Consider the following 28,000-nt stretch of genomic DNA (forward strand, 5'->3'; position numbering starts at 1 on the left):
TGTAGCCGGGAAGCTGCACCAGTCTCCGCCGCAGAGATTTGACTGCTGTCACAAAGGAACAGAAAAAAGTTTTCGTGCTGGAGGGCGACGCTCCTGAGCCGCCGGAGCCGCGACCTGCAGACTGATCCCAGTCCTGATCCCAGTCCCGATCCGAGCGAGCGTCTCCTGGCAGAGAGAGGGAGGCGGGTTGCCACTGGTTGCAGAAGGTGACTCCACACTTCAGACATTACTCCTGGTAGGACTTTAAAAATTTTTTTTTTTTTTTTTTTTTTTTTCACCGTTCAACTCTTCGACCTCAGGTGTTTTATTTGATGGGTATGTAAACGAGTGTGTCCCAAGTGTCATTTAAAGCACTGGAGTGGCTGTGGCTGAGGGTTTCAGATGGAAATGAATGACTTTAAGAGAATCAGCTTCAGTCGTTGTGATTGCCAGCAGAAACATTAACGATTTGAATCTGTTAATAATGGAAATAAAAGTCTTTTGAGGAAAAAAGTTGCTTCCTTTAGCCAAAGTTTGCCAAAACGTTCAAAAACAATAAAATAACAATGACTATTATTATTATTATTTCAACTAGTATCAGTAACTGTGTTTAATACATGAGTAATTTAACACTTTGAGATCATATTTACTCCACACTGTTCTTTTTAAGAGTTTTGGCTGTTTAGTGAGAATCAGTGAGTGTCAGGATTAAAGCAGGCGTGGGCTCCACATCGTGACAAACCTTAATGCTTCACACCTTAGTCAAACACGCCGCCTGGGGAGAAGCCTGCGAAGCAAAACCCTGACGTAAGAGGAACCACTTCCTGTGACAAGTGAGGGGGTCTGGACATTTTCCGTGTGCCTGTGTGTGTGTGTGTGTGTGTGTGTGTGTGTGTGTGTTCACGCTCTCACACCTGCACTCACTCTCTCTCACACACACACACAAATAAGGCAAAACCCCCCAAGATAAATAACAACATCTCGTCAGTGGAGGGACAGACCGTGTTGGACTGTGCCCCGCTGAACTGTGTGGAGGACGGATTGAGGAACAACTGTTGTGTCACAGAAGCTCCCAGCTGAGCGGTGTGTGAAGGCCTCAGAGAGCAAAGTCCCTCAGGCTAAAATTGTCTCTTCTCCAGCAGCAGGAAGTGGGATAAGGCAGCGTGCGTCTGGTGAAGGGTGTGTCGCTGCAGCTCCTGGTTTGTTTTGGGTGTACATCATCGCATCACAGCACATAGTAGCGGTGTCATCCACATGACGACGGTTTCTTGCTTCACCTGTTGCGTCATGTGGGAGCAGTGGTGGGCGCTGTGGGAAAGCGAAGTGTGCTTGCCAAAAGGTTTTTTTTTTTTTATCAGGATCTCACATGTTTCTAATACTTTTGTGGAGGATGAAAGAAGAGTGATGAAGATGTCACTCTTTAGCCTCCACACTTCATGTTTTCTCTCAGCTCCAGTTTCAGCATTTATTCTATTCTTTTTTAAGTGTCACAGTTCATTTTTAAGCATTATGATACCTGATACCATAACTCTAAATCCAATAGGTTGAGCTGCTAATTGTAATAATGACATAATTAAAGCTAAGTTTAGTCAGGCAGGAGTGGCTTTTAGTAATTTTCAGTCGACTTGATCGAAGTGTAGCATACAGGTACGAGGTATGAAATGAAAACTTGTACTGCAACTGTTCTTTTGGCCACTTGGGGAAAGTAGCTGTCTACATAATGCTGGCACATCAGAAGCTTTTAAGTTGATATGGCATTTGTTGATTTACACATCCATTAATTATCATTAATTTGGATGTTTCTGGCCAGCAGCCACTCCTTGTAACTCTGCTTTTGGTCTCTGCCGCCTCCTGAGGGAAATATCTGGCTCTTTAGCTGCTAGATGCTCCACTATGCTCACCAGCTAGTCGTTAACTTTGTCTGTCTGGTGTTCGGTTCCCAGCAGGTAGTGTGCAGTGGAGCTTTTTTTTTTTTTTTTGTAAACAGCTGCGTGCTGCTGCTGGGAAGGAGGTTGACGAGAACGCTGGACAGAAAAAGTAAAGATGCAGGCCGGAAAAACTAAAACAATGAGTTGAAGGATGCTAAAAGAGCAACTGGTTTAACATCACACATACACACTTGATCCATTCTTAACAAACTCAATAGAACATTTCTTCTGTATGTCACAGCCTTTGGTTACATTCTGCCTCGAATTATGCACATTTGAAGCTGAAGGCTAGAAGTCCTCAAATCTCATCAGCCGAATTTGCTCCCACACTTTTCTGTCTCTCGCTGCAGACATGACACCTTGGAGGAATTTGCTCTCGAAGGCATCACGCTGTGCTCTCACCGCTGACAGGTTGTTTTTACACAAGCTGTTTGTCATATTAACAAGCAGAAATAGTCCCCTAGCAGCCAGAAGCCACTCATTCTGTCCCATTTACCATCTGGGAAGTTTGCCTCGACAGAGCCCACGGGCTGTATAATGTATTTGTTTGCTCTCTTCCTCTTCCTCCCTCTCGCTCTGTTTCATTGACCATGGTCACATTCTTCAGAGGTCTCAGTGTTTTCCAAAGGTTAGCTCCGCGTGGTGGTTGGACCCTGGCCAGCTCTAAACTGCAGCGGGACTGCAAGTAAATGACTCGGACTGGTTGTGGCTGGTTTTACGGGTTGGCATCGTTTGAAACCGGGCCAACGATAATGATGGAGAATCGGCGGTCAAGCGGTTGCAGGTGGTTACAGAGCAGAATTTAGATTTGTGTTGAAGCGGTGCCCTTTTGACGTTCCGCAGCTGTCTGTCCCTCTGCGGTGTTTCAGAGGACACTGGCCAGAGTTTGCTTTCATTACTTCGTCACATTCTGTGTCGGGGTGCGTCCGTCAGGAGGTTTTCACGCTGAGCTCCAAACTTTTGGTCATATCTGGTTCTATTCTTACTTCAGACTACAATGCTTCTTGTGCGTGTTTCACACACATTTGGTCTGATCATCACCCTCTTGTTCAGTTACTCTGTTTCTTTGTTGTGTCTTGGTGTCCTCATTTTTGCTTGAATTTTGACAATCTGGACATTCCAGCGCAGCTATTAGGGTGCATACCTTTTTTTTTTTTTTTCAGCCTCTTTTTCATGTGGTTCCAACCAGAATTAAACAATGCAACCCAATCCAGCATTTAGCTGTTCGGACTGATTAAAAAAACATCACATCTGTGTTGCATGTGAGACCAAAAAAGGGAAATTGGAACTCTTTCTGCTTTGGCGTTAACAGAACCTGTCTGGCGCACAGCTCTCACTTCTGTGAGAGCTGAAAACTTGGGAAATCATATGGCTTTGGTGTATATTTGTCATAAATCAAATGTTCTTTTATAGTTTGTTATATGAGTGTCTCCATGTCTTTCCCATGGTAGTCAGGACGCCCCCACAGCCTCGTCAATGGCTGTGGGGGCGCGTGGCTGGCAGAAGGAGTGTGTCTGAATTCCCTGAACGGGGGGAAGTGACCTCAGGTTTCCTGTGCAGGGATGGCCAGGTGTTATTGTGAGGGGAGCAAGACTTCCTCCGTGGATGCTTTGTTGGTAAACGTCTGAAACTTGATCCCTTGAGCCAGGGCCCCTGTGGGAGGTCATATGCCCCCCTCACAACCCAGCCGTCCTGCCTCACTGTCTCTCTCTCCGTCTCTTCTTTCTCACTCTCTGTACACTCTGTGCCTCAGCGATCACTCCATGTGAGATTTTATGTAAAGATAAGCATAAACCCTATATAGGCAGCTAAAGAGTGTAAAAGGTAACTGAGTGTGTGCTAATGGGGTAATTATATTCTTCTAGGCATACAATTACAGGTCTATACCTAGCACTTACCTGCAACTCTCAAAGGAAGTGCTGTTTTCAAAGGAAATACCAAATTGTAAGCACAGAACTGCAGATGCCTCATAACTACACACTTACGAGTTTAATACAAGCTAATTATGTGTTATGGGCGACTGAGCTTTGCCTCACTACACCTTTCACTTGATCTACTCTATTTAGCCTCTTCTGTCTGTTGTATTTGTTACACATTGAATTAACGCTACCCCCCCCTAACTTATCACTGTTTCCTTTGCACGTATTGCATGAAACAGATGGTGTTTGGGTGCAGGAAACCTGTCGACTCACTGCTGCATCATCACATTCTGTCATGTTATGAATGTGTGCTGGGCAAACGCGTGAGTCAGCCGTGACTGTTTCCCTGCGCCCTCGCCTGAAGGTAGCAGGGTAGGGTCGCACGCCAACAGAAGTGCATGCCATGTACGAATTCTCAGGGTTTGATAAAGGGAATGCCATGATGCAAACGTGCAACGGTTACCAACCCCTCCACCGTGTGCCTAACCTGCCTCGGCTTACTCTTGGGAACGTGATCCCACATAAACCTGTCTGTATTTCCTCGGAAACTCTCTCACCTCTGCTGTGTGTTGAAAGACTCTGTGCCAAAAGGCGCGCAGTTTGAGAGAGAGTTGCTTAATGATACTGTTTGCCCAATACATTGGCTCCCATTAAAAGATGCTATCCTGTGCAAACGGTACATTTCTACCCAGGAAATAAATGTCGCAAAAGCCCATAAATAAGCATGACAGCTGGATATATTTTGTCAGAAAACTGGCCTCCAAAACCGAAAAAGCAAGTCACGTCAGGCAGCAGGACGAAGGGAGGATTGAGAGGGAAGCGCAAATCTAACGTCTGCGGACAAATTGCAGTGGTTTTTCTACAACTGGTAATGCGATATGTATTATGAATTCCTATAACTAATGGTTATGTTGGGCCGTGGCTAATGGCTAAATCATAGGATAACCTATGGTTAATGGAGACATTTGAGGAGAAGAATGTTGGGTGAGGAGAACTTGATGTTATTTCACCTTGATGGATCGCTGCTCAGAGAGATGACAAAGTACAGTAAAGAGCCGAGGCTCACACTCCATACTGTAACACCACATCTTCATGAGAGAGCCATCTTCTTCTGCATAATGTTGTTATTGAGGGAATCACTGACCTACAATTATCATGGCTTCTGTCTGATGTGAATCACTTTTAAATTGCTGTGTGCATTACTTATTGTAGTCTCAGTGAAGAATTACCAAATCCATGACGCTGACTGACAAGCCTACCAGCCATGGCATCTCTGAATTGGGGTTGTAGTAAAAAATATATGAGCCTATGAGTCTAGGATAATCTAACAGAAGCCATCCAGCGACATATGACTGACAGGGTGGTTTTATTCCTATGGGAGCAGCAATGTCGTCATCCTTCCCGTTGGATGTTCTTCCACGCTGGCTTAATTGGGCAATAACTTGAGCCCAAGCTGTGGCAAGCAGTCCTTAACCAAGCAGTGATACACAGCAGGCCTCAAACAAGGCAACAATAACCGAGGCTCAAAATGTCGCCTTTCAAAACACTGAACCCAGAGAGAGGGGGCCGTTAACGAAGTATTTCTCCACAACAGCATGCTAGCAGGACTCTGTTCTCATAACAGATGTCGTGGAGAGGTAATTTAGCCTTGGCAGTGTGTGCGTTGTTTGTTCCACCATGCCACTACTGTATCCCCGCGTTCACCCCCTGCCGCTGTGGTAGTTGTGTCTTTATATGGCTAGTAACTTCAGTTTGCCACAATGCCAACTGCATTAGCGTTGATTGCTTCCCAAACACTGAACAGGTTTGGCTCCCACATCTGCAAGGCATGAACCCAGACTCTGACATCATGGCAGGGGAAGTGCAGTCATGAGAGTGTGGGTGTACGGCGAGGTGTCTGCGCTCAGCGTGCGAACATTTTCATGCAGATGTTCGCCGCGTTGCACAACCGTCTTCCAGGGACGAACCAGAAGGACCTGGCTTGAAGCTGTTACTTGTTCAGATTAGATGTGTATTGTCTCGCCACTGATAAATACAAGAGTGTTTATTTGGAGTGCAGCTGTGAGCGAGAGCGTTCCCCTCGCTGAAAGTAAACACTGTTAAAATGCCTGCTCCGCATGATGAAACGAGCGAGCGAGCGATCAAGAATGTGACTCCGTACCCAGAATGTCTTACACCATCTCTCTCTCATCATTGTTTTTTTCTCTTTTGCTCACTAGTATTTACGCAAGCACACACACACACACACACACACACACACACACACACTTTGTCTCACCCGCTCACTTTCGTTTCTATGGCTCTGTTGGAGAGACAATAGTATCTACAGAGAAGACAGGCTGAGACAAGCCAGACTTGCTACATACACTGAGGCGTGGATTTATGTCAGTCACAGAGAAGAGTGCACTTGGCACTGCTCGGGCACACTTTGGCACAAGCGTGTAAAGCTGTCAAAGTCGTGCTGAATGGGAGTAGGAAGCGGGAAAGGATGTTTCTTGGCCTCCTTTGCTTCCCTGCGTTCTCTCACCTTCGTGGGACCGGCCCTCTTACGGTGCCTTAGAGGAGCCATAAATGGCAGAAAGTGTCCTTGGCGTGGCTATAAAAGGACGGCAGCGCCACGATGAGAAGATGATGGTGATTTACGGCAGCGACGAGTAACAGAGCGCTAAGGAGGGATTTCTTGGCTTCTTCAGCAGAAGTCAGGAGAGAGAACGAAAGGATGGGATGGAGAGAGGAGTGGCCTGAGCACACTATTATTGCCTGTGGGCACATCTGTCAACAGGCTGTCACAGAAAAGTGTAATCAGAGACAAATGAAATCCCTACTGTGTATAGTTTACTCTGTGCGTACCACCTCTCCATCTTGGTAAAGTTTCTGTTAGCGCACAGAAAGTATTTACCCTTATTACAACAAATGTACCCAAGAGAAGGAACATGTTGTGACTCCCCAGAAGCATCCGGCGTCAGCTCTTATTCACCTTCTGCAGTTGGAGTTCTCGAAAGTGGTGCAGTGAGATCATTACAGTGAAATACCGCTTTGTTTGACAGCATAGTGAGCTCAGGATGTTTGTAGTAATCGGACATAACTCAGTCCAGAGGGAGATCAGAGCTTTTACATTCAACACAATTACCAAATGGTTCACAGACCTCCAGCACCAGAGAATACGCTTGTTGATGCTTTGCTTTGACTGTTATTTAGCGTAATCATGCAGTGTTGGTAGATCCTCGAAGATGCAACAGTCGTTGGGAATGTAGCTGGACCAGTTCCAGTTTTTACCAAGCTGCAAAGAGTGGAGGAGGTCGTCCTGCCGAAAATTCATTTCTTGCATCTTTGCATCTGAGAAACATGAAGCAGATGGCAGAAACCTTTATTCTATGGAATTTACTAAGGCTCTAAGGTAGCACAAATTCACAAACAAATAAAGAATATTAACATTTTTATTTTTGAAATGTATTGAATGTGCTTAGCTACATAGTATTCAAGAAATTACTGATGCTGTCAGTCTGTCATTCAGCTGTCACCACAGTTCACAGAGATTACAGACACACATGTGCATTATTATAAATATACTTTATTACATACCATCAGTTCCTGTCTCTCCTCCGCAGCTGGAAAAGCCAAGATGGGTACAAAAATGAGCATGTGGTACAGCAATACATATTCAGATGGTTCAGTGACGGAGAAGAACAGCAACTCGCTGTGCTTTTGCAGCAATTTCATCTCATTTGATGGGGAAAAATTACAGATGTCTGGGCCTCGTTGTCGTCAATGCTAGCTTGAGCCTTAAAAGGCATATATTTTTGTGTCCATGGAAAAGTCTTTCATCCTGCCATTCAAAACCTTTTATCATCTGGAACATCACTAAAGAAACAGCAGACACTCTGCTCAGACACTCTGCTTTTAATAAAGCCGTCAGTCAGGTGTGGATTTCACTCCTTCAAGTTAACGACAGTCTGGTGTATTTTGTCTTATCTGAGCATTAGGAGTTCCTGCGTCGTTCTTTGCAGTTATGCGTAGAAGTGAAGCCTTCGCTGCGATGTTGGAGGAGTTATGTGACAGATAAAGACCCCCATTACAACTGGCAGCTTGATGTAGTGTATATGTCTCGGGCATTCAGCCAAACCACCTACAGAGACGGCGCTTGACCGCATTATAGCAGCAGCAAAGTGTGAATGTAGCACTTCTCTGCCACCAATCGACATACAGGTGATATATAAAACTGTTTAATGCTGACCCAACAAGAAGTGCAAACAAAGATTTTCAGATAGAGCAGATGAACTCTGGTGATATTTGCCACCTTATGAGGGAGAGTTCAGTTTTTGTGACATTTTCGTGCCAAACAAGAGCTAAGTTGCAAGAAGCTTGTTAACACCAGGTGCAAATACGGTCGTGGATTTTCCCATCTCAGCGAAAAGCTGCTCCAAGCTGTACATTCTGTTTACTGAGAAGTCTGGCAAACATCACTCAGTTGTTTTCTTCTTTACTTTCCCTAAAGTCCACCATACGTTTGCAATTCTGTCAGTGCTTTAATGGGCCTAAACATTCAGCTTCAAACAGAACCACATCCAATGTTGGCAATGGAAATTAGATCAATGGGTAAAATGGGGGCCAGACGGTGAGCAAAGCACAGCAGAGGGCCAGTGACACAAGCACCATGACTTCACTGTGGAAGTATTCAACCCCCCTTAAAAACCCCAATCCCTCATCCCATCGCACGCTTTCTCTACAGTGGTGAGTGGAAACTGTTTAAGGTTTAATGATTGCTGAAGAGAAAATGGAAGAAAAAGCGTCCTATAGTATGAGAAGTCATGCAGGATGATAGCCATCGGTCACACCATGTCATGCCTGTGGTGATCTGTCAGGGGAGTATTACAGTGCCTCTGCACAGAGCTGTGTGTAAGTTAGTGCCATGTAGCTTCAAACATTCATATATCCCGCTAATTTACGTGACGCGAGACGCACATTTGCACATCGCTTGATGGATGAAGAGGCCGCGGAGCCGTGAGGAGAACCTTGTGCCTTCAACTAGCCACTTTATTTGTGTCTGTTTTGTGTTCAGCACATCCCACGAATACTCCTATATAAGAAAGAGAAGCAGGATAAAAGCAGAACGAGGTCGGGCGAGAGTTGTGGTTAATAGATTGAAAGAGATAGACAGGTCTGCTTGGGAAGCAACATAATTCAACCACGCTATCAGTGTTTACCAAAGCACCTGTTTTCACGTCGCCTCTCCATTTAACAACCGCAGCTGCGACTTTGCATTTTATCACTGATAATGAATTAGGTAGGGAAGATGAATGGTGTTTTGCATGGCTGCATGATAAAGAGATCCCAGCCTGTGACACCGGGAGATAAGGGCCTGACGGATTGCAGCTCAGTTCTGGCAAAGTCGAGAAACTAGCTGTAGGATTTCTGAACTTGCAGCTTGCAGTCTCTGATAAATCCATTGTCTACCAAAGGGAGTATTGCTTTTTGATACCAGAGCTAATCAGTTTTAAGTGAGCACATGTTTACACCCACCACTACCGCTCCACCGCTCCACTCCTCCTTCTGATATGATTGATTTCTGCATGAGCTGCACACCTCCAGGTTACCACACAATCAAATTCAGCTCTCCTGGCAGTGCGGGTGGATGCAAAAGCTCAAGACGCGACTGACAAATGAGAACTAGTAATGCACAAAGGCACAAGGTCTGCACCTAGACTGGAGGACAGCAGAGAAAAGGGTAGGTGGGTGAGTGACGGGGGGGACGTGGAGGGTGGAGGCGGTCCTGGGAAGCATGGCAGCATGATTTATGGACACCTTTTGAAGTGAGCTCATTCCAGCCACACGGCCTGCCTGCTGCATTTCAGAGCAGGGACGCTCCCCTGGCGGTGCAGCGAGGGGGATAAATGACCCCGAGGTCGCTAACCTCCACTAGTGTACCACTCGCATATGCACTTCCTGATTATGTGGCAGTTCATCAGTGTGTGCCTGGTTCCCAGTGAGCGAAAATGAGCTGCCAGGGCGTCCAATGGACGCGCGATTCACTCCTCGGCAACCTTCTTAGAGGTCAAAGCGAGCAGGGAGAGTGACAAAGAGGAAAAGGAGGTGGTCCCTCTCTGGGATCATAAAAATTGGGTCAAGAGAGATATGTTCCTACAGAGTCCAGAGTTCTCTGCTTTTGCTGAAGTGTGCAGGATTGTAAGGGGAAATTTATAGTATCTCCATAGAATGTGAACGGAAACCGATTTTTAACATCCTTTGCAGTTTAAATCTCTCTCTCTCGTGCTCTCTTTTGCCCTCCTCTCTCTCTCTCTCTCTCTCTCTCTCTCTCTCCAGTAGGCTCACCAATGATGACATCATTGTTTGAATAAGTAAAGCTTCCATCTTCTTTTCTGCTGGTGAGGATTGAGGACTAAGGAGGGCGGCTTGGCTGTAGTCAGTCCCAGTGCGTCAGTCTGGTTTGAATTCATCATCTGTCCGCTGTGTTTGGATTGTTATAACCAATATCTTCCCACTTTGTTTGAAACTCATTTCCTAAATACATCAAGCTGTTTGATCTTATCAGCTTCATTTATGTGAGCAGAAAAGCTGGGGATTGTGAATATGAGCAGTAATTACTCTCACCGGGAAGTCCCAACAAAGAGACTTAAAAAAAACTGCTCACTGCGTCTGCGCTTCCTGCACAAGTCGCCCATTGTCCCCCAGTTTGGCTGCTGTGTTTATTTTTTTGTTTGATCCCTCTATCTACCCTCTACTTTGTGTGTGCACATGTGTGTGTACTACTGTAGGTGTGTGACTGCTCGTGCACACAGCTGCAGGTGTGTCTCCGTCTCTTTGGCTTTGTCCTTCTGCAGGACCGTGTCAGTGTGTTTAGACATAATACGCCTGTTTTTCATTGTGACTGTGTGTTTGCAAATGTGTGCGACCGTCTTGCTGAGAAGTCCCAGAGATGTCTCTGTTTGGGGTAACAGGAAGAAGCACAGTGCGTGTGCATGCTGGCTGGGACTCCTCATTGTTATCAAACCCCGCACTGGTGAAAGGGGTTGTTGCCCAGAAGGAAATGAACCCGCGTTTGGTTCCCACAGCACATACCAAAGCAAAGGAAGAAGACATGTTTTTTTTCATGACAGGAAAATGGTGCACAGGGATGTTTCAAAGGTCAACCCACATTACTACATCTATTTTTAGGTCTTTGGTTTTATGCTGTGTGGTGATTTAAAACACACATATAACAGTATGCATTTAACTGTATGCACTGGTGAATTGTCACATTTATTTTAGGCAAGTTCGACCTGATTTTCCACATCTGCATTGCAGGCTTCACTCAGATGATAATTAGGAAGTCTAAAATCTCCCTGAAGGATCTACATTTGGGATGTATTAATATAGTATCTGAGTTCCCTGATGGCTTCAAAATTTTTAATGGCGCAGCACATCAATTTTCACATTGCCACAGCATCCCAAATAAAACGCTGGGTTGTGCCCTCAGTCGGCGTTGCGCAGGATGAAACGAGTGCTAAACGCCACTGCCAAGAGGTTTATGGTCCTGGGGAATGAGGGCACTGTTTACACGTTGCCAGGGAGATGTGCCTGGGAAGGGAAAAAATGGCTGCATATACTGGAAATGACTTCTTAGATATTCATCCCAGTCGTCTCACATTTGGCAGGCGCCTCTCGGTTTTCTGAGCTAACGTAATGCTTTTTTTCTTCTTCGCATGAACCCATCTTCTCAGGGTTACAGAGTCGGACAGGGAGAGAGGTGAGAGCTTCGGCCTGTTGCGGTAGTGGGAGATAATGCGTGCAGCTGTTGTTGAGAGTGTAGATTGTTCCTACTGCTTACAATGTGTAATACCCGTGAAAGCCCTCTGCAAGCGGAGATTGGAAACATCCACCTGCTCATAACGCCATGCTGAATATTCATGTCTAGGGGATGCATGCTTAAAAAAATACCCTTCTTGTCTGGGCATTAACCTCAGGGTCAGGTGCCATCACTGCAGCCACGAGCCGCAAGTCTGAATGAGTTATAAATAATTGCTAGCAGTTGCGAGCGTGTGCCGCACAGTTGTGTGTGGCATGCTTAGATTGCTGCTGAGTGTGCGGCCTGTGAAACCTTAGCGCAGCTCCTTGATGTCCGGGCTCGTTGGGCTGACTCAGCAACATTAGAAGACCACCTGGGAATGACCAGTCTGCTGGAGCCATTTTGTGTCTTCTGGTTCACGGTTAGCCTTGGTGTTCAGTCCCTGTGGGTTCCTAATAGCCGTGAAGCCGGTGCGTAAACAGCAGTGGTCAGGACATGTTGAAGTCAAAATGATGATGCAGTCATTATCGTTGTGCTTACTGGGCTCAGCTTTTTAGTTATTTTGGTTTAACTAGTGGATTTTAAATTATTCACACACACCATACAACTGCATAATTATTTAATCTTGTAAGCATGGACTTAGACAGTGTTGGATCACACTGTAACATGAATAAAGTGACTTTGCATTCAAAAGGCAATCAGCTGAGCAAAAATTCTGAATAAGAGTTGTTTTCTTTGCCCCCCTCCACTACTGAGTGATATACCTTGCTCACATTAATATATATGATGGCAGAATCTGCTTTAGTCCTGTTCTTTAATTATTTTTTCGTATTTGTCTCACCTTGAAATGATCTTCCACTGATGAAGCACAGGAACAGACAGTATTTGGGCTCACATCAAGGCCACAAAGCTGCACAATTCCACCAAAGTTCAACAATCAAGACGTGTAGCCATAGCAGAAAGACAAGAAAAAGAGAAATGTCATCATATCAAAAGCAGAGACAGCAAAGTCAAAGCATCTCTGTGTCGTCTGTGATCAGGTTTCATGGTCAGCTCCATAGCAACAGCTCAAAGGCACGTGCCTCAAATCCATATTAGGACCTGTGTAAATCAAACGAGGCCAAATTGGCCCCTAAATCTCTTGGCTCCAGCAATTTAAAGAAGTTTTTTGCATTTATAGGCGCAGTCTAGAGGAAATTCTTCCATTGTGATGACATGTGAGACATTTGCTGTGTCTGCCTGGCCAGCAGCGATGGCACAAAGACAGACAAAAATTGGTATTTCTTCTTTTGCTACTGAAGATATTGCATCAGAGGGACTCTCCCCCCTCTGGAGGTTGGTCTTGTGAAAACAACATCCTCTCCAGGGGCTCACAAACCAGTAACTGAATCACCCAGCTTGCAAGTGAAAATACCCTGACCTCACTGTGCATACTTCTCATTCTGCACAGATTTGAATGGAGACTGGGCTGCATTATGCACGTTCAGTACTGTATGTGTAAGGCACGGCGCCTTCAAATCCTGTCCATTTATTTGAACAGCGCGCAGGTCCACAGGCCAAAGCAGGTGTCAAAACTGAGATGGGTCTCCGCTAAACAGCGACAGCTTCAGATTTCAAAGGGATGCTCTATCCCTTGGATCACAGGGCAGAGAATGACAGGGAGGATGTGTGTGAAGATATCAGGACAGTAGCTAAGATAGCCATTTTTGGGCACAAATCTGCCCTGGGAAACTTTGGAGTAAAGGGGTTCCTGGGATTAATGACCATGTTTGTTCAAAGAGAAATAATATACTCTTCCTCTCATACGGCTGCACAGAGGCCTTAGAACAACCCTACTCGACTTATTTACTCTGAAACCAGCAGCCACACCAAAGCACTGAGTGAGACCCCCAGAAAAAAACTGTTACCCTGCGATCTTTCAGCACCTTTCTCAGCTTTCCTTCTACTATATACAGTGTGTTTATCTGTGAGACGGCGCAGTTTTGTTCAGCAGGCGTCAGCTTTCAGTCCTTTTGTCGAATTATTATTTACCGCACGTTCTCTTTAACTCCATTGTTTCTGCATTCCTTACCTTTCCTCTCCTCTCACCACACTGCTTAACACCTCAAAGTGTATCCAAAGATCAGCTAGCAGACTGTCAAGATCTTTTTTTTTTTTTTGCTTGCTTTCAAGATTTGCTTTCTCTTTTCTCACTCTCGCTCCAGTTTTCCCTCTGCCATCTAAACATTTACCGGCAAATACCGGCGCAGAGAGAGGGGGGAAAAAAAGACGACCTTTCTTGCGTTCTCCGCTCTCCTCCTGTCCACTGGCACACACACAGGAGTTGACTGCATACTTTCCTCAATGCAATCCAGATGTGAAGCACTAATGTATGGCAGCATTTTTTTTTTTCTTCAAAGGAAGACAAATGTAGGCCAAAAATGTAGTCTTTTGGCCCTCCGCTCACAGTGATATAAAAATAAATTCAGATTCATTCCTGAGTTCCAAACTTTCCCTCATGGTGGTTGGGACAGTACTGTATGATTTAGAATAATTGCGATGTTATTGTTTGGTGTTGGTGGAGTATTGTGGAACATTGGGATTGAGACCAGCTTGTGGAAGGCGACGGATGAGATGTGACTATTGCATTTTCAGCTGCGCTCTTATTCAGAAAGTTTTGCCATCTGTGTGCACGCGGAGTCCTCGCTTGCACGTCCTCACATCTCGGTGTGCCAAGCGACTGCCGGATTGAGACAAATTTATGTTTTAAGTGTAACTAAACATACGTCAGTGCAGGCTTTTGCTGTGCTTTTGTTTATCTTTTGTACACACTTAAATCACCACATCAAATCCTTTTAATAATTGAGTCCAGAAGGTTAGACGTACTGTTCTTTCGTTCCAGCTGCTCTTCACTCGTAGCGTTCCTCTAATGCTGCAGTCAGTGCGAGCTGCACAACAGAATCAAGGCTAATATTAAAAGACATCAAGTCGTATCCCTACGCTTTGCATGGTCATTAAAAGTTGCCGAGAAGGGACAAATTACAAAGGCTGTGGTGACATTTTCTGCTGCAGGTAGTCATTTTCCTCCTTTATGTTTATGGTGTTGGCTTTCATTTGAGCCCTCTGTCGCCTCCCACTCCACACCAGGCGGTGTTTAAACGCTCAGGGACAATAACAGGTTTGCGTTCCAGTGTCTGGTCCCGCAGCCTGTACTCTATCGTCAAGTCTGACCCAGGCTCCCACTGAGGAGTGCTCTCAGGTGCCCCCGCACCAAAACCCCCACCCCCTTCACCCTGCCGCAGCTCGTTCGTTAATGTTGTTCAAAGAAACTCAGCAAATGAAACTGCTCTGAGTAGCTTCCTGCTTATGGCCTCGTGCGGTGTCCTGAGAATGTGGGTGGCCCAGGGTCTCCCCTACAGCAAGACAGAAAGAATACAAAAATGACAGCATTCATAGTAGAGCCACTGGTTGTTTACCAACAGCATCTTAACAGTGGCTTAGTGCCGACCCCATCCTATAAACTTTGATGACCGCAGATTGCTCAAAGTCTTAAATGTCATGATGATGATTGCAGTTTTGGTTTTCTGGCTTTGCATCAGTGTCACAGCTTCACTCAACAGCATGAGGCTTTACTAAACTGCCATTGTAGGAGATTTTTTTATTACCTTTGAGTAAGCAAAACTCAGTCCTAACATGAGAGTTAAAATGTTTTTTTGTATTTCCACAACCAGATCTTGCAAGCTTGTTTAAATAGGCACATCTGTTTATGAATGGGGCTGCAGCATTATCTCTCCTTCATGAGCAATTTCCTCCTCTTCCTGTGGTGAGATTCATTGCCTCAGTGTGTCCTTTCGATTACTGGACTTCATTTATCTGATGCAGCGAAAGCCAGCAGGAGCAGCGCACCACGCTAATATATAACAAACATATTTCAGTGTCCAACGAGCACAAATGTGTTGTGTTGTTGTGACCTGAATGGTTCTGACCACTCTAAATGATGCTCATGCACACAATTAGTCATGTTGATGTCATTCAGCTTGTGGAGTGACTAGTCTCGCAGAATATGTGGATCTGGAAGCTTCTCCCGAAGGACCTGACCTCGCTTTCCAGCCCCTTGAAGAAACACATGAATGCAATCCCTTTGACATTGTGTCATAAACATAAGTTCTGAGCCATTAAAAAAGTCTTGTGCAATTCATGCCTTCGCCTTTTCGCATTAGTCACCAAATGGAAAGTCTTCCATGGTCATGAGGTGCTGGAATAAATACGATCAGATATCTCCATCAGGGTCCTTTCCAGTGGCCAATGAACTAAGACACAAATGATTTTTTCCCCAAGTGTGCTTTTGACATTGTGCTTTATTTTTGATATGCTCAACAAGGCCCTCAAATGATATACTTAAATGTCCATTGCTGTACTTTTTCCCATCTCAAACCCAGCCAAGCAGCTTTACTGTGTCTGGAAGATGTCCAGGCACCAGACTTAGGGCGAGGTGATGGTAATGTGTTTATCCAAACGCAGCCGTTTCACTTTTCCTCTAATTTAAGTATTGTCATAGGTTTAAGTTCCTGCTCCAGCATTCATTTGCCTCTAAATGCCACCTTTTTCATTTGTTTTCTTTGTCTCTTTTTCTTGTCCCACTGTTTGATGTCTGCTCTGTTCCTTCATCGCTCTCTCTGGGGCCTGTATAAAAGGAAGTCATGTGTACTTTAAGAGGACCTGCTCAACAACACACTCCTTCCTTTGGTTTGTGAGTCTCTTTGCTGCCAAAAGATCAGATAGTTAAAGGTGACTGAGTGGCTTTTGTAGCCGCTACTTTTTTAAGTAAATCAGACCTTACTATGCACAGTAAAGTCCACACTTCTTAAAATATCCACTCGGACATAAAAGCACACAAGTCACAATGGACCTATAAACACAGGCCTAACAAATAGAGCAGTTTCTTCTTAACTGTATTGCTTGCAGACCTCTACAACAGTGTAGCCACAACTTTTGTACAGTTTCCCGCTTGGCAATAAACTAAACCTTTTAAAATGGTCAGCCAAGCCATGTTTGGCATACTGATGCTATTTCCACCAGTGGTCATGTTGTCTTATCAGGGTGGATACAGTTGCACCACTTCTGGTGCTTTTATGATAGAGATATGGCATTCCCTCACTGGCCCTGCAATATCACAACCTCAAAATGTGTTTTGTTGTTGTAAAGAAGAAAAAAAACAGATGTAGCTGTTGTCCCTTATGGACTGCTGGTCCTCTCCAGATAGTGAAGACTTAAATTAAAATAGAGCTTAATTTCAATGTGCGTAACGAAACTGAAAATGAGCCTCAAACATTGGTCACTGTGTCGGTTCGCCCCCTGCATGGTCATGGTTTGTACTTCTGCAACTAGATGTTTCTGTTTACCTTTTGGGAACCTAGTCAGTCACTGTGAATGAAGCTGTTGCTAGATGTAATATTACAATATAACTATAATACTGCAATAGCCTGCTGTGTGTATATATTGCATAACAGATTTAGGAGAATTTAGTAGAGTTCGATCAGATTTGAAGTCTTTAACTTGACTAACAGAAGCAATCCATGACACTTATGCTTTATTTACAGTGTACATAATGCATTGTCTCTCTGCTCTGTGTGTTTATGCTGCACAGCACTGAACACACGTATAATTGGTGTGATGTCACTGAGATGAGCTCCTGTCCCAAGGTCATATTTTTGGGATTAGCGAGCCTTTTCCCCAATGACTCGCGCAAACACTCACAGATGCACAGTGGGTGTCATCAGACCTGAACCAGACATGTAGACATGCCATTTTGATGACATATACAAAGACAATTCATAAATTGCATTTCACTGTATATTTTTTTCTAATTAGCCTACACACAGTAGTGCAATGTCCCCGTCCTGTACTTTAAGACATTAAAGAAGGGAACATTTGTCGTTAAAGTGTGTTGTCATTTTGCTTGTGCAGAAGCCATCTGCGGTCAAGATGATCTCCCTCCTCTGTTGGTGCAACATGATGTCAAGTGCTTTCCCTAGCCTTCGTAAAACAGATATTTTACAAGCAGATTCTTCTAATGCACAGCAGGGAAGGGGGGAAGAACCGGCAGGCTTGTTCCCAGCAGGCTGTGCGGACTGTTCATTTGAAATCAACCAGAGCGTAAGCAAAGTTTGGGCTGGGGATTAGCAGGCCTGCCTGTGGGACTGGACTGGACTGGGTGTCTGCTAGCCCTTCAGTAACCAACCATGACTTTGTTGCCTGGAAACAGCATACAGTCTGCTTGCTTGCATTGGTCTTTGGCTCTGTGGTGTCTCACGACTGGCCCTGAACTTTACCCCTTATGCCAATCAGGGAGTGTTGTGATGACTAATAGAACGTAGCCGTAGAGTTCCTCTGCTATCTTATAGCCGGACGTGTGAAAACAAATAAAGGTACAAAGTTTATCCCACCCCACATTATTAAGTAACGAATAAAACTTGTGGAAGTTGTGTTTCATGATTGTAATGTATGACTCGGAATGGTATTATCCTGGTCATACCAAGACCACTTGCCTACATGTAGTATGTAATCAAATAGCAAATAGTTGTACACATACAGCCAATTTTAATAGCTTTTTGCGTTTAAATCATAAAAGTAGTTCCTGAGAACTTCCTGTTGTTTCTGTCACCCAATCTAACTTCTCCATGTCTATTTACTCTGGTGTGGGTTGTCCTCTCCAGGCTTCCAGCTTCACCATCATTTTAAAATTATTATCTTTCCTTCTCTTGTTGTGAGTTGATTGGAAGTCCAGATTCATGCAAAAATATCAAACACATTTGAGAAGAAGTTCGCTTGGTTCTCACTGAGAAGCCTTTTGTCCCGTTTTTCAGTTGCTCTTGGTGGTTACACAAGGGTTAAGGAAACGAGATAGAGCCTTTTCTGCAGAGTCATTCATACTGACCCATATAGCTGCATTTAATATATATTTTAGTCTGTCTCTCAGATCAGCTCCCTGTGGATCATTATAGAGAATGACATGCACTGTTGCCTCTATTAAACAGAGATCCCTACTTTGTGCTGCACTACTATAATTAAACTCAGTCAAATATTTCTGGACCATTGTCCTGTGTGGAGGCCGTGGTGATTTCCTTGAAGCCCACACTTTTCCCAGGGGGCTGAATTCAGTCACAGCTCTGGTATTTGGGAACTTTATTTAACCCAGAGTGAGGTTCTTAGTCACTGGGTTCTGGACATGAAGGAGATGGACCTCTGCTGGGAAGTTAGCATGCACAGTTGTAGATACGAAGCCCTGTGAGAACTGGCCTCCGGACTGGAGTTCATTGTGACCCAGATCCAGCTCTTCTCTCCCCTTCAGTTTGGGAAAGTGGGTTTTGGGTCAGAAATTTCTGCGTGCAGTCACGTCTTAGTCTGTTGCTCCAGGGGTGAAATGCGCTGACGTCATGCCCCTCTCTGTGAGAGCCTGTGCCATCAGGAGCTCATTTCAGGTTCTGCATTGGCCACTTAAACACCGATACTCGAAGTGGATCGCTCTGAAATGGAAACACTACAAGATCTGGAGGTCAAAACAAGCACTTCTGATTTCTCAAGTAATACATATTTATGTGTCAGGCTTTGGAATCTTTGCAGTTGAGTCTAACGTTCCCATCTGTGCTTTAGTGAGTTCTCCGTTACTTAATCTTAACCTGATTGCTGGCAAACTAGTTATTCTGGCTCAAAAATGCATCTCTCGGAGACCTTAAAAACACTTGCAGAGAGGGAGACTAGCCATGGTTGAATGGGACTAGTGGGGAAACAATGCGACACCCTGAATAATCCATCTCAGGTACAGGGATGTTGTCTCCTTAAACATCTGCGTTTGAAAATGTGTCATTGTTTTTTTCAGAGGACATTTGTATTTCTACCCATCTGAAAAAGTTTCATGACCTACTTTCTGCACCCTTTTTTGTAGTGGATGATAAATATGAATTCAGGGAGGGCAATAGGCAGCTGCCTGATTTGCTTTGGAAATTAAAGCTGACATCAGACGTCATTGCTCTGGCTTCTCGGCTTTGTGAATCATGCCTCGTCTCGTTCTCTTACCTGGCAAGCAAAGGCAGCGCATACCTACCTGGCACTGCAGATAACATTAAAGTCATAGTGCTTCAATTTTTAGCCTAATACTCTGCTGATACAATCTTGACGTTGCAGTAATGTGGGCTGATTGCAAGCTTACTGGAATGTTCTTACGGATGGCGTGTCAGATGAAATGGATGTTAAAAGGCAGACTCACAACTTCAGCGCCTTGCTGTGCATTACATGCACAATTCAACCGCAGCTGCTTATTCTGAGATTTTGCCATGACCTCCAGATGGATGCTATAATATGAGACATGAGATCCTAAAGATGTATCCATTCAGTGATTGGATAGAGCGATACGGCGGTCTAGTGATGTGAGCCGTGTCTGCAGAGCTGTCGAGCAATCACACGGTTATTGAAGGGGGGCTGAGAGTTTGGGGAAGTGGTGTTGTGTTAGAAAAAAGCCTGTCGCTGGCTTAAATATGAGGACTGCGAACAGGTGAGGTCTGTTGGATCTTGACTTTCTCACCCCGACTCATTAAGAGCTTTTGTCTGGCAGCGGGCTGAGACAGATGAAACACGAGAGTCTGGGACTAATGTTTTCTTTGATGACGGATCCTGTGTGATTTGGCTTTTAGTTTTTGTTCCCTTTACTGTGTCGCCCTGTGTTGTGGCATGTGAATGTGTGTGTGTGTGTGTGTGTGTGTGTGTGTGTGTGTGTGTGTGTGTGTGTTTGCACGCCCACTGTATTTTTTGTGCATGTGCTGCATGTGCACACACTTTTGCATGTGTGCATGTGGGTGTAAGACAGGCAGCACAGGGCCAGTTTGAAGTTTGATTGATTATTATATCAGAGGTGATTATTGTAACTGGGTGGTGGGAATGAACAGCCAGCGGTGCGCCCTGCCAGAGGGCAGTATCACTTATCACTGGGCTCTCCTCCAGCCATGCTGTAATGTTTTGGCAACCCGATATTGTTGCCATAATGCTCTCACAATATTATTCTGTCACTTTGTTGTGTGCTCAGTCATGATCAAGGGGCCTGTCGCACAGTGAAAACCATGCACTTAGACAGAATACATCCTGTATCAGTATGTGTGCGTTACTTTACGACGAGTTACGTCTTTATGTGGAAAGGAAGCCGCTTGTTAGGGAGTCGTGTTCAAACAGCCTCAAGTGCCGGCACACACAAACTCTCACAAATCCTTCATGGGGTTTCTGTATCTGCTGGTGGTCCACGCTCCCTGTCTCATAAATACTCTCAGGTGTGTATAATGTGTGAGCTTCACGCGCAGCTTCATCATGAGAGAGGTCGCTCGGCTTGCACCGGCGCTTTAATGAGCGCTCGGCGGCGACAGGAAGCAGTTTGGCAGAGAAAGCACAGTGACAGCTCCCTCTCCTGTCCCCTCCCTCTGCATCCACCACACTTTCATCACACGGCAATAAAAGTTAATAGGCATTTTGTACTGCCTCTCGTGGCGCTCTCTCTCACTCCTTTTCTGTCTTTCTTTTTCCACTTGCTCCCACTTGCACTGTGTGCTTTGTTTGAGCTCAGCTTCATCGCTGGTACAAGTATTTACAGCATAAATATTGGCAGTGAAAGCCTATACTGATGTCCAACTGCTGATGCTGAAAAAGGTGACAAAACCATCCCTCAAGACTCCCCCTCCTTGTCTTCTCCTCCCTCATTGTCTCAACCTGTTGCTCCTGTCCTCATCTCTTGTTGCCATTTTTTTTGTTTTTGTAATTTTGCTGACCTGTGCGTCTCCTCCCTGCGTTCCAGGCTTACAGAATATTACGATGGCTGACCGCTTTGACTGTGACAACTGCAAGGAGTCCTTGTATGGCCGCAAGTACATCCAGTCAGATGACAGTCCCTACTGCATCCCCTGTTACGACAGCCTCTTCTCAAACACATGTGATGAGTGCAAAGAGCTGATCGGCCATGACGCAAGGGTGAGACGTCCGTTTTGACACGATCAGGCATGCAATCAGCATGAAACATCTTCATTTTTAGAGTTGATTGAATTATTTTTTTTTTCTGTAATAAATTCACAAGACTGAGCCCCATGTGTGACCGTAGTCTTTGCCACATATTAACAGTTTAAACAAAGATAAAGCACATTAAACATCTGCCCTAATTAGCTTTAAGCCATTTGTTAGTGTGTTTTGACATGGTCTCGGATAGCTTAACCCGAAGTCATGTCATGCTAATGATCCATAATTCATTCTAAATGAGGCGTGTTCTATATATTTTGTGTGGCAAGACATAGTAAAGGCTAATTTAACATGCAATTATACAGGCAATTTCCACAAAGTCCACATAAGCCAACGGGCTAATTTTTTCTAAGATTGTAAAAATGCTGCATGAGGGAACGTCTCCTTCTTCGCCACAATCAAGTTAGAATTTAATCTTCCCTTAATGGAAAACACTAACATGCAGTGGATCATTTAAGTCTGACATATGCTACTCAGTGGAGTTTACGGAAAGGGGCATGCTAGCAGTTTGCTTAGCTAAGAAGGCCGATGAATTCTCAACACCCTCGTGGGCAGTGGATGATAAGTAAAGCCAACTCTTTCTTGGTTCTGCGCCCTTTAAACACTCAATTCAACATCCTTATGAGACCTTTTTTAACCACAAGTACAGTACTGTGTGTACAGGTACACAGAAACCAAATACTCTTTACAGCCTTGCAGAGATTACATGTGTCAGTTTGACCCAGACCAATCCAACTCTCCCCTCTGCTCCTGATGTTACCAGAAATTTGTGCTTGTGCTTAGTCTTGCAGTCTTTCCCTTATTTGCTTCCTTTGTGTTATTGCAATTCTGAAACTGTGACACTGAAAATAAATTTCAAAGCGACTAATTAAGGCGATTTAATTTCTGTGAAGCATTTACTCATAAGTGACCTCCAATTCCTCGTTGTCTCCTCTTGTTCTGCTGCCAGGAGCTCTTCTACGAGGACCGGCATTATCATGAGCACTGCTTCCGCTGCTTCCGCTGCGATCGCTCGTTGGCGGACGAGCCTTTCACCAGCCAGGATGACGCGTTGCTCTGCAATGACTGCTACTGTAATGAGTTCTCGTCCAAGTGTGTAGCCTGCGACAAGATCGTCATGCCAGGTAAAGGCGTGTTGCATTTGTGCGCAGAGAAATGTGAAGCTCATTCCATTTTCCTCTCTGAATGTCTCTTTTGCCAACCATTTAATGTTTTTATCTGCATATAATGGTCTCACAGTAGAGGTTAATGAAGCAGGATTCACCCTTTTGAGCCATGAACTATCTCAGCTTAAAATCTCGAACGAGAGAGTTGATTAAAATGAAATAAAGCAAAAGAGGAAGTGACTTGTGAAATATCTTGCACTTCATGCATCTGACAGTGCCGTATATTATGGTTCTTCACTCAGCCACTAAGCATTAGTCTCATTGACCCACATTTTATTTTCCATGTAGTATACAAATTCAAATGTCAAGATAGATAGGCAAATGACTTTGGAAAATGATGACATGGCAAAGTCCAAGAGGCAGCGACAAATGAAAAGTAACAGATCAAGCTGATATAGAAAGGAAAGAGGCTTTAGGAGAAAGAGGGAGATGGGAAAGAGACGAAGGAGAGGGTCCACGATTGAGCCGCAGCCAGGACTGAATGTGACACAGTAATTGCCAGTCTGCTTGACTTGTTGCCTGTAAGCCAGATCCCCGGGGCTGGCAGGCTGCCAGCGGACCGATGATATGAAGAGATAAGCAAGTCAGTTATTCCAGCGCCCCTGCAGCAGCTTACACAACCCTCATAAAGCAGCAAATGATCGCAGGAAGAGTACGACATCCCCCTTTATTTCTGCTGCTGGCAAAGCCATGTCTCCTTGTGAAGATCACACATTTTCATTACAGTGTTTAGTGTGAGTCAAGCTCATATGAGTCATTCTAGAAAGGGATCAGAGTAAAGGCGTCTTACATAGAAAAGCTCCCAGGATTTAGTAGTACACAAAAATGCAAACTCTTCAACATGACTAAAAATTCAGGTGCTCTTTGGTTGCTCTCCTCCAACAAAAGAACTAACAGCCTTATCCCTTTGCCATCATACAAAAATATGCACACCCTCAAAAACAAATACACACACACTTATCTGTGTTGCAACACGTCTTCATACCTAAACCATTGAACAAGTTGATTGCCAATGACTCCCAAAATGACACACAAGAGTACAAACATGAGGCGCACTGGACCTTTATTGTACCAGACGTTCTGCATCACGTGGTTGCGAAACAGTCGCAGCCTGATTATGTTTCCACATGAAACTAATTGGTTAGATTTTGTGAAAGGCCATGATTTGAGTTAAAAAAGTACGTTACCGTTTCGTACATTAGTTTATTAACGTTAACTTTCAGCTGTCTCCTGGGTAAAAGTCCTGTCTTTGTTTTCTTGCTCTTTATGTCACTTGATTTTCTTCTTTGCTCCTGTCATAATTAGCACTTCCACTAGAGGTCGCCGCCTCTCGATAAATGTAAATATATGTCGCGATAACCCATTTGCACAGATGACCTACGCGCTGTCTTTCTGGTGAGCACGGGCTGCTTTCTGGATGCTTGGCTGAGATGGTTTACGTTGCGTGACAAAACTAGTGAAGAAACCTAACACCAACGTCGTGTGAATGGATTCCTCATAAGATGAATGGGTTTATAAGATTGCTCTCATAATGCTGCCATTGCCAGGACGTCATTAATTTCTGTTCTTGTCACATCCACCCCAGCTACCTCGCATTTGAGCTTCATATGATGCATAAGACAATTTAGTTGCCAAGAATAAATGTATGTAAAACAAGCATGTGGTGCAAAGGGGGAGGGCGTGTAGGGCAAAGAGACGGCTCAAAGCATCTTTTACAGTAGATCATATGCAGCCGAGTGTAGTCGCTGTGTTTGCAGTGTAAGGATTGAGGCACTTAAATTGAGTTGATTAGTTCGATAAAATCCTTTGCTGCATAGTAAATCTTCTTTTATGTGCAAAGGCTGTTCGTGCAGAGATTTTGTGTTTTGTTGACATCCCATTGTACACTACACCGATTTGATTTCAGATTACTTTCAAAGCTCTTTAAACTTATTGAAATTCTTAAGAAATTGCCCCCAAAGTTTATACGTTTTGCATTTAGCATTTTAGCTTGTTCGCTTTTATTCTAATATGTCAGATGCTCTTACCCAAATGCTACTATTGTCCTCCCTGAGCCACTGTGACTCCTGCAAGCTTGTGACCTGGAATGTTTTTGCAGCGTACTTTTGCAGGTTTTGATTAGAGAACGCCACAGCACGCCGCCCGAAGCAGTGAAACGTAAGCAATCCGCAGACAGCAGTAGTACAAAATGTCGGCCCCACACAAACCGCTGCGTCACCATCGAGCAAACCGAGCAGTATAATAAAAAACTCAACAGCCAGGGGGTAGAAGATGGATTGGTTGGGGACACGGAGGGGAAAACGGCATTATGCCTTTCTGTAAGGCCTGCCGCCAGTTTCCAGCAGTAGGGAAGAAGTGTGGGGCCTGTGGTATTATGATTTAAAATAAAATAAATCTTTGTGAAACAAAATTAGTTTTATATGCCTTCATGCAGTTCAAGTGTATTATTTCATAGTTCAATAAAATTACCACCAAAAAACACCAAAACGGCCTTAACAATCCTTTGAAGGACGGTATAAGACCCACTCTACAAAGAAAGTAAAGTCTCCCTCTGCTCTCTGTCATTCTTTCCACCCATCTTTCTCTTTTTCCCCTCTGTCATCTTTCTTTCTCCTCACTAGGTACGAGGAAGCTGGAGTATGCGGGCTCTACATGGCACGAGGGCTGCTTCATCTGTCACAGCTGCGAGCAGCCGATTGGCTCCAAGTCCTTCATCCCCGACAAGGATGAACACTACTGTGTGTCCTGCTACGAGGACAAGTTTGCGCCACGCTGCACACGCTGTAAAAAGGTCAGTTAAGTCGTCAAACGGCTGCCAGGGTTGTTAGCTGACTTTGACCTTGCATGGTACGTAGTTAAAAGAAATCACGCAAACCTGTGGACGACATGATTAATCCTGGGTCTGCGGGTCAAAGTGAATAATAAAGACCTCCACATGACCTTCGACCTGTCTCATTTTCAGACCCTGGCTAAAGGTGGCGTGACCTATCGGGACGAGCCGTGGCATAAGGAGTGTTTTGTGTGCACCAGCTGTAAGACGCAGCTGGCGGGTCAACACTTCACCTCCCGAGACGACAGCCCTTACTGCCTCAAGTGCTTTGGCAGCCTGTACGCCAAGAAGTGCGAGGCCTGCAGCAAACCAATCACAGGCAAGATTACATCACTCTGTTCCACAGGTTAACACTGATAGGCTACTGCAGGTGCTACTTCTGATGTGGAGTTGGGGTTAAATACTGGAAATATTATTAATGCTGTAAACAAAATTGACTCTTAGATTGGCAGCCAGTTTTAGATTGTGTGCCACCTGGTCTCAAAGTCTGTTAAATTTATGCAAATCACAGCAGCACACAGACAAATAAAGGATGATACACACCTGTTCCATTCAAAGAAGCAAAAAATGTATGAGAAATGTCTTCAAAGGCCCTGAAAACATATATTTTCAATCTATGAGTGATGCTGTCCTGCATGAAAACAGGATTTTCTGCCAGTTTTGCTTATATCACACTTTAGAGATTTATGAGCTGCACTTTCAGTCATGCTGAATTCAGAGCCAACCCTTTAAAGCTCGACATGCAGTTTGATCTCTGTCTCCTCGCTCTTCTTGTCGTAGGTTTTGGAGGAGGAAAGTACATCTCATTTGAGGATCGCCAGTGGCACCAGCCATGCTTCACCTGCTCCCAGTGCTCTGTTTCACTGGTGGGCGCCGGCTTTTTCCCCGACGGCGACAGGATCTTGTGCCGCGACTGCAACAGCAACCTATAGAGCAGTCACGCACCGCGTCCTCGCCCTCCCCTTGACTTACCTTCCACCCTTCGTCACAGCATTTCAAGAACCGAGGAAGGTAACGCAGGCTAACAAATGCTGCCTCTCAGGTTGTTTTTATATTAAGAGATCAGTTCCTCGTGGTGCCTGTCTGGGTCAGATTTTCATCCAGGAGCTAGTGCGCAAAATCCTTCTTTTGATGCTGCATTGGTTGAATGAACGACCACAAACATTTCCTCTTTAACCAAAAAGTTCATGATTTTGTGAAACAAAGTTAACGGAGTGCCTTATGAATAACATTACTTATGTACTTTTGAACTATTGTACTATTGAACCAAAGAAATGCAAAATGCTAGCCACTTTGCAAAAAAAAAAAACAATCCTATTTTACAAAAAAAAGTTGCCACTTCAGGTAGAGGTCAGACTCTGAAGAGAAGACACAGAACACTGATACAGTATAGCATGTAAACCTTACAGTGTGTATTTCAAAGTATGGTGGAGGTACTGTTGTGATGCTCTTATAACTGCAGTTTTAAGCATTTTTGATTACAATATGTCAGAAAGTAAAAGCAAGAAGAAAATTTAGAAAAACTGAGGTAGTTTATGGTAGATATGATCAGTAAAGTCATTTGCACTTTGGATAAGATATTCTCTTGCTACCATGTTATGTGCACATAAAAACACAATTAAAAAAACATGGCACACAGACCACTTTTTTTTTGTCACGTATCTGCTTTTGTTGAACTTTGCAATGACACTTATTTTTACATAAAGTTTCTTCTTATTTCTGTCTGTTTCAGTTGTTGTATTGAACCTTGTTATCACGGTTGCTCAAAGAGCCAGCATTTATAACCTGAAGCTGAAATGAAATGCAGTGCTGTTGTGTATTGCGGGAGTATGCATGTCTACATCTGCCCTGATTCGCCTCAATAATTATTCTGTTGCTGTTAACGCTGTTAGTGTTTTGTTTTGCATTGTTTGTAACGTGTATGTGACAAATTATTAAGAAATTCCTTTATTTCATTATTTCAGCTTTGATGCTGGTGAGTCAGAGTTGGCAAATATACATTTAAATATGGAAAAAACTCCACTGAGGCGATAACAGTATGAACTTACTGTAAAAAAAAAAAAGATGATAATTGATATGGCTGAGTGCTACATGTTTAGTTTTATTTGTGAAGGCTTATTAAATAAATTTACACTGTCTGATCCTTGCTGGGCAGTTTTTATATTCTGTGTGTATTTGTGGTTAGAGTGAACTATCCATTACTTATTTATGAGGTCATAGCTTTCTGTGGACTTGTGTTTACTGTCAAAGCCAGAGAAAAAACCCTTCTGGTGTGTTTAAAAAGTCTTTCTAGGAAAGATCAGTGTGTGTGTGTGAGAGAGAGAGTGAGAGAGTGCACAGGGGGAGGGGCATGGGAGTGTGTGAGT

At 44.2% G+C, this 28,000-nt stretch overlaps 1 protein-coding gene across 2 annotated transcripts; it reads left to right on the plus strand.

Annotated features, from left to right (window-relative positions):
* fhl3a (four and a half LIM domains 3a) lies at positions 1-27,770 on the plus strand. 2 transcript variants are annotated; one of them, XM_041942654.1, is made up of 6 exons: positions 1-235; positions 21,424-21,596; positions 22,588-22,762; positions 25,426-25,595; positions 25,767-25,953; positions 26,415-27,770. In XM_041942654.1, exons 2-6 carry the CDS (start codon positions 21,441-21,443, stop codon positions 26,564-26,566), a joined length of 840 nt encoding a protein of 279 aa, XP_041798588.1. In that variant the 5' UTR covers positions 1-235; positions 21,424-21,440; the 3' UTR covers positions 26,567-27,770. The 2 variants fall into 2 exon arrangements, with proteins under 2 accessions (XP_041798588.1, XP_041798589.1); XM_041942655.1 differs by having other exon boundaries at positions 1-206.
* The last annotated feature ends 230 nt before the right edge of the window (positions 27,771-28,000 follow it).

The sequence above is a fragment of the Chelmon rostratus genome, chromosome 8, assembly GCF_017976325.1.
Source record: "Chelmon rostratus isolate fCheRos1 chromosome 8, fCheRos1.pri, whole genome shotgun sequence".
In the NCBI taxonomy this organism is placed as follows: Eukaryota; Metazoa; Chordata; class Actinopteri; order Chaetodontiformes; family Chaetodontidae; genus Chelmon; species Chelmon rostratus.

What these genes read in the sequence shown, in the direction of transcription:
- fhl3a (XM_041942654.1), top strand. Translation starts at nt 21,441, where the DNA reads ATGGCTGACCGCTTTGACTGTGACAACTGCAAGGAGTCCTTGTATGGC. An exon ending in TGATCGGCCATGACGCAAGG is followed by an intron (nt 21,597 to 22,587) that starts GTGAGACGTCCG and finishes TTCTGCTGCCAG; the next exon opens with GAGCTCTTCTACGAGGACCG. An exon ending in GCTGCACACGCTGTAAAAAG is followed by an intron (nt 25,596 to 25,766) that starts GTCAGTTAAGTC and finishes TCTCATTTTCAG; the next exon opens with ACCCTGGCTAAAGGTGGCGT.